The sequence below is a fragment of the Octopus bimaculoides genome, chromosome 5 (genome assembly GCF_046866305.1).
Source record: "Octopus bimaculoides isolate indiv1 chromosome 5, ASM4686630v1, whole genome shotgun sequence".
Lineage (NCBI taxonomy): Eukaryota > Metazoa > Mollusca > Cephalopoda > Octopoda > Octopodidae > Octopus > Octopus bimaculoides.
In genome coordinates, this window is record NC_142932.1 from 125,636,891 (window position 1) to 125,644,347 (window position 7,457).

The 7,457-nt window shown below is 39.9% G+C and overlaps 1 protein-coding gene across 2 annotated transcripts in view; it reads left to right on the forward strand.

Moving 5' to 3' along the window:
* LOC106877687 (uncharacterized) overlaps positions 1-7,185 on the forward strand; it is a 288,271-nt gene extending 281,086 nt beyond the window's left edge. For both annotated transcript variants that reach the window (XM_089353047.1, XM_089353048.1), the window contains one exon: positions 5,226-7,185. In XM_089353047.1, the coding sequence (XP_089209173.1) occupies positions 5,226-5,499 (274 nt within the window). In that variant the 3' untranslated portion in view covers positions 5,500-7,185. The remainder of the gene's footprint in view (positions 1-5,225) is intronic.
* The last annotated feature ends 272 nt before the right edge of the window (positions 7,186-7,457 follow it).

Consider the following 7,457-nt stretch of genomic DNA (forward strand, 5'->3'; position numbering starts at 1 on the left):
ATATATATATATGTATGTATATCATCATCATCATCATCATCGTTTAACGTCCGCTTTCCATGCTAGCATGGGTTGGACGATTTGACTGAGGACTGGTGAAACCGGATGGCAACACCAGGCTCCAGTCTGATTTGGCAGAGTTTCTACAGCTGGATGCCCTTCCTAACGCCAACCACTCAGAGAGTGTAGTGGGTGCTTTTACGTGTCACCCGCACGAAAACGGCCACGCTCGAAATGGTGTCTTTTTATGTGCCACCCGCACAAGCCAGTCCAGGGGCACTGGCAACGATCTCGCTCGAAAATCCTACAGGAGCCAGTCAGGCGGTACTGGCAACGGCCACGCTCAAAATGGTGCATCTCATGTGCCACCCGCACAAGAACCAGTCCAGGGGCACTGGCAACGATCTTACTTGGCTTGCGGGTCTTCTCACGCACAGCCCATTTCCAAAGGTCTCGGTCCGTAGTCATCGCCTCGGTGAGGCCCAATGTACGAAGGTCTTGCCTCACCACCTCAGCCCAGGTCCTTCCTGGCCTACCTCTTCCACGGGTTCCCTCAACTGTTAGGGTTGTGGCACTTTTTCACGCAGCTATCCTCCTCCATTCTCACCACATGTCCATACCAGCGCAATCGTCTCTCTTGCACGCCACAACTGATGCTTCTAATGTTCAGCTTTTCTCTCAAGATACTTACACTCTGACGGGTATTCACATTGACATTACACATCCAACGGAGCATACTGGCTTCATTCCTTGCGAGCTTACGTATGTCCTCAGCAGTTACAGCCCATGTTTCACTGCCATGTAGCATGGTTGTTCGTACGCATGCGTCATACAGTCTGCCTTTTACTCTGAGAGAGAGTCCCTTTGTCGCCAGCAGGGGTAAGAGCTCTCTAAACTTTGCCCAGGCTATTCTTATTCTAGCAGCTACACTTTCAGCGCACCCACCCCCACTACTAACTTGGTCGCCCAGATAGCGGAAGCTATCGACTACCTCTAGTTTTTCACCCTGGAATGAGATAGAAGTTGTTTCCTGTTTGTTTGCTGTCTTTATTGCACCTGAACATCTGCCACAAACAAAAACTAACTTGCTAGTTAACCTGCCTTTGATGTTGCTGCCACCTCTTATGTGTCCATAGCTTGCACCGCGTACATCTTATAGAGTTACTACCTACTCCTTTTCTACATACTGAGCAGGGCCATCTACCTGAAGGGGTTTGTGTTTTATCTACCTTCCTACTTATTAGGATTTTGGTTTTAGCTAGGTTGACTCTAAGGCCCTTCAATTCTAGACCTTGCTTCCACACCTGAAACTTCTCCTCTAGTTCTGATAGTGACTCCGCAATTAGGGCAAGGTCATCAGCATAGAGGAGCTCCCAGGGGCAACCTGTCTTGAACTCCTCTGTGATTGCCTGGAGGACTATGGTAAATAATAGGGGGCTGAGGACGGAACCTTGGTGGACCCCTACCTCTACCCGGAATTCATTGCTGTACTCATTTCCAACCCTCACCTTACTGGCCGCATCTCTGTACATGGCTCGCACAGCTCTCACTAGCCATTCTTCTATCCAAGTTTCCTCATTGACCACCAGATAAGGGATCGGGGGACCCTGTCAAAGGCTTTCTCCATGTCAACGAAAGCCAGGTACAGAGGTTTATCCTTGGCTAGGTATTTCTCTTGCAACTGTCTCACTAGAAATAAGGCATCAGTAGTGCTTTTACCTGGCACGAGACCCAAACTGCATCTCATCTAAATTGATTCGCTCCCTAATTAGTTGGGCTATGACCCTCTCTGAAACTTTCATAACCTGATCTAACAGCTTGATGCCTCTGTAATTATTTGTATCTAAAGCGTCCCCTTTACCTTTGTAGCAGTTGACTATGATGCTGCTACACCAGTCATAGGGTATGACTCCTTCGTGTATCACCTGGTTCGTAATACGGGTGACTAGGCTATAGCCAACACTGCCAGATATTTTGAGCATCTCTGCAGTGATTCCTGATGGGCCGGGGGCTTTCCCGGTCTTCATACTCTTAATTGCTTTATCTACCCTGGTACTATCAACTCGGATAGCTGGTCCCTCTATTGGGTCGACATAAGGCAGGCTCTCTTTCTCCCATTCATTCTCTTTATTAAGCAATCTATCGTAGTGGCATCTCCAGACCTCTTTCTTTGCATCCTCATTTAATGCAAGCGTACCATCATCCATGCGAACACATTCTCTCCTACAACATCACTATTCTCTCTCCTACACTGTCTTGCAACCCGAAATACCTCGAGTCTTTGGTCCTCACGGCGCAGAACATTGGCAAATCTTTCCTTATCTGCTTCCCCTCTGGCTAAATAAACCTGTCGCCTAGCCTCCCTTCTGGCACATTGGTACAATTCCCTGCTACCACCGTTCTTCCAGTCCTTCCAAGCTTGTTTCTTTTGTCTAATAGCCCTGTCTACCTCCTTGTTCCACCACCACGTTACTCTGGGTTGGGAGGGGACCTTACACCACCCACAAATCTGGTCGGTGGCTTTCAACAGGTTGTCCCGCAGAAATCTCCAATTGTCTTCCACATTGTATGATGCTATATCCCCTTCTATTTCGTTAAATGCTTCAAGTAACTTGTCTCTAAGTCTCTGTCCGTTTGCAGGGTCTTTAAGCTTCCACACCCTTCTTCTCCAAGCCTGTCTAATTCTGGGCACCCATTTTGCCTTGATCCCAAAGTCGCTAACTACTAATCTATGTTGTGGGGTACATTCTTCGCCAGGGTAGGTTTTGGCATTTATAAGCCGCCCTCTTTCCCTATTTCTGGCGAGGATGTAGTCGATTTGGCTAGAGTGTCTGCCGGAGCGGTAGGTGACTAGGTGACTGGCAGGTTTCCTGAAGTTGGTATTGCAGACTATAAGATTGGTTGCATCACAGAACTCCAGCAGTCTGGTTCCCTCCTCGTTGCGGGAACCGAAGCCATAGCCTCCATGTATGCCATGGAAGCCCCCAGCACGACGTCCGACATGACCGTTGAAGTCTCCAGCCACAAAGAGAAGGTCCCTGTCACTCGTCGACGAGGTAGTTTGCAAGAGGGTGTCATAGAATTGGTCTTTCAGACCATCTGGTAGCCCAGGTTGAGGTGCATAGGCTGAGATGACAGTAGCTAATCTATGATGAAGCACTAGTCTGATCTTAAGTACTCTGTCACTTACTCTAACGACCTCGATTACCTTATCCACCCATTTCTCCGCTAGAAGTATTCCTACGCCCCGACCCGTCAGTGTTCCCTGCCCAGAAAATCTTGTACCTGTGTTCTTTGCCTGTGAGGAACCTTGCAGAACCTCCTCTCCATCTTACTTCCTGGATGCAGCACATATCTACGCATCTCCGTTCAAGCATCTCAACAATTTCACCAGATCTACCTTTCAGCGTGCCGACGTTGAGAGTGCCAATCCTAACAGTATGGGTGTTGGGGGTGTGGGCCTGTAGCCTGGGAAGAGGAAAAGCAGTGTCGTGTACCTGAAAAGAAAACTTGCAATTGGAAGAATTCATAAGCAAAACATTACCTACAACCTGCAAACATTTCTCATATATATATATATATATATATATGTATGTATATATATATATATATATATATATATATGTATGTATATATATATATATATATATATATATTATATATATATATATATATATATATATATATATATGTATGTATATATATATATATATATGTATGTATATATATATATATATATATATATATATATATATATATATATATGTATGTATATATATAATATATATATATATATATATATGTATGTATATATATATATATATATATATATATATATGTATGTATATATATATATATATATATATATATATATATATGTATGTATATATATATATATATATATATATATATATATATATATATATATGTATGTATATATATATATATATATATATATATGTATGTATATATATATATATATATATATATATATATATATGTATGTATATATATATATATATATATATATATATATATGTATGTATATATATATATATATATATTATATATATATATATATATATATATATATATATATATATATATATATGTATATATATATATATATATATATATATATATATATATATATATATATATATATATATATGTATGTATATATATATATATATATATATATATATATATATATATGTATATATATATATATATATATATGTATATATATATATATATATATATATATATATATATATATATATGTATGTATATGAGACCTTTGGAAATGTGCTGTGCGTGAGAAGACCCGGCAAGCCAAGTAAGATCGTTGCCAGTGCCCCTGGACTGGTTCTTGTGCGGGTGGCACATGAGATGCACCATTTTGAGCGTGGCCGTTGCCAGTACCGCCTGACTGGCTCCCGTAGGATTTTCGAGCGAGATCGTTGCCAGTGCCCCTGGACTGGCTTGTGCGGGTGGCACATAAAAGACACCATTTCGAGCGTGGCCGTTTTCGTGCGGGTGACACGTAAAAGCACCCACTACACTCTCTGAGTGGTTGGCGTTAGGAAGGGCATCCAGCTGTAGAAACTCTGCCATGGTCTTTATCAATTATCTATCATGTGGAGTCACCTTGTACTTGACTTTTCATCTTCTTTGTAGTTGTTTCTCGTTTAGGATCAGCATTAGACTAGGTAGGCTGCAGTTTGCCTTTCAGATCGCTAGAAAAGTAAGACACTCTATAAAGGTTGGCACCTCTTCCTGGGAGACTTCTGGTTTGTTTGTCTTTTATCTGGGCTCATTTTGTGTGTGTGTGTGTGTGTGTGTGTCCGCACTCTGCTTTTTCTCTTAATATTTCCCCAACCTATTCTAGCTTTCTGAATCAGTTCAAGATAGTAAGAATGGAACTGCCGCTTGTAACCATTTCTGTGCTGGAGGTGGATCCTCCACTCTCCTCCTGATTCTTGACCGTGGTCGGTCTCTGGTGGTTGTGGTACAATAGATGAGACACTTTTATGTTTCCATTCTACTTATTCTTGAAACTGCCACTGTTGATGCCCTGGAAACAAGCACAGCAGCTGCCATAGACTTCTGCTCTTGGAGAGATGTAGTTGTTGTTGTTGTTGTTATTGTCCACCGTCCTCTTTTACTGTTGTTGTTTAAAATCTAATTATCATTGAAAATCTAATTATCATTGCACATTTCAGAGACCGACCTTTCAAGCCAGAATATATGGATAAAGAGCTGAGGTATACTTTTCAAGATCGCATGGACGAGAGATGCCCTGTTGGGAAAATGCACTTCTATCTTCGAGATTTTTACACAAATATATATAACAAGGAAGACAGAAAAGCAGCAGAAGAAGCAGAAAAAGCAGCAAAAGTAGCAGCAGCAGCAGAAGCAGCAGAAGTAGCAAAAATAGATAAAATATTAAGAGATGCAGTAGCAGAAGCAGGAAACGAGATGGAAGTAGACATTTGATTGCCTTTTTTTTTTCTCAATCCCACTTTTATTAAAACAAAGTTTGAATAACATCTAAATCTCTTACTTTTTTAACATTATTTTTTCATTGTAATCAATAGAGTTTATATAAAATGAATTATTTACAAACTAATATAGAGGATTATTATACCCTTTTACTCATTTTAGCCATGTGGCTGCGGTCATGCTGGAGCACCACATTTTACAAAGTATTGTGTTGAATCAAAAGCTTTGCAATATTTTAATGCCTTATTTGCTTTTTTCATCGAGTTACAGCAAAGGCAGCCTAACATTCAAAGTGGAGGCTATCATGCTGCACCATCTGAAGCCACTTTTCTGCCAGTTCTTTGATTCCATGTTGATACCAGTTCTTGTCTTTCAAGATAAAGAATTCCTTCAGTGAAGTTTCCTCCTAATTTTGGTTGATGAAGCATTGTAAGCAGCAGGAGCCATAGAGGGGAACAAGTAATAATCCAAGGGGGATAGTTTTCTGTAACCCTGAGGGAGATAGCTTAAGCACACACATGTAGCCCTCATGTGTTCAACTAAATAAATCTTTCACTAACACATCCTGGGTCTCTGTTAATTTTTTTGTGTATAGCTTAACTAAAGCTATACTATAAAGATTAATATTCAGCATAACTTATTCTCTCGGTATATTTCTTTACTTGCTTTCAAGTCCAGTCTACTTCTTCCTCTTTGTGCAATAGAAGAATCTTCCTGTTGTGAAATAGCTGTATGTGTTAACGGTTTGCAAGATGCATCACAGAGATAATATCCTTACTCTTTTTTGTGGATTATTTTACACAATAAAGTGAGCATTTTTAGCAGAATATTCTATGTTAATAGATGAAAGATAGCAACACTAATTTTTATGTTTAATTTCTATTATAAATTCATTTTTAAAGTACCAATTATTTCTGAAATGACAAAAAAAAAAAAGTTAAATTCAGAACTGTATCAAAATCAAAAAGATATGTATTCCATTTCGTTATAGATAATTAAGGAGAAATCTAATTAGGGTGAAGGCCAGTTCTCCCAACATTCTCTGAACACCATAATTAGAAGGGGCCTTGACATGACTGGAGCTGGGTCTTAACTGTGGGGATGGTAAAGCACTCCAGCAGATTAACCCTCTTTCCATACAAGGGAGTCAGACATCTAATCTGAGACATGACATGCTGCGACAAGCTCTTCAGCTCCAGTCTGCAAACTCACCTGAAATGCAAAGGAGAGAAAAATAAACAAATACAGGAGCCTGGCCGGCTGCTATCAGTTTGTGTTGCTTTTCTGTCAAAATCTTGAGTGTCCTCAAACTTCACATTGTCAGTTTCCATAGCAGGGTCAGGATGGCTGTAGCCATCTGGAGGTGGACCCTGTGAAGTGCAGTAGCTGTTGTAGTGGTTGTCACTAGCCATTCTTCACAGCAGCATCTTTGTGGTCATGACCATGAGGTATGGCTGGGTGTGCCCATTGCTCCCACCCCACTGTCTTCTACTGCTTGATCCCCACCCTCTTTCTTCATTTTCTTTGTTACCTTGGTGAGATGGTTGTGGGGTTTTTTTCTCGATGATTTGATTTTTTTGTACTTTTAGTGTTATTTTTCTTTTGTTCCTATAAAAATATGTTGTTAATAAAAAAGTTTACATCAATTAAAAATACAAATAAAATTTTAAAAAAGCACCACATGAATTTTAATGTTGATTGTTTATATATCTGTTTTCTTTTGAAGTGTTATTTCTCAATAAGTTGGAGTGTTAAAATGATAAAATATTTAATACCAGAAGAATTTTTATCAGAGAATATTCTCAATTGTAAGTTTATCTCTATAGATTGTTGGTTCCCATCCTTTTCACTACCAAGGACCCCTTTTATTTAAATGAGTTTTTCACATGGACCCCTTTTAATATGCTTATCCTTAAGTATACATATCATCATCATCGTTTAACGTCCGCTTT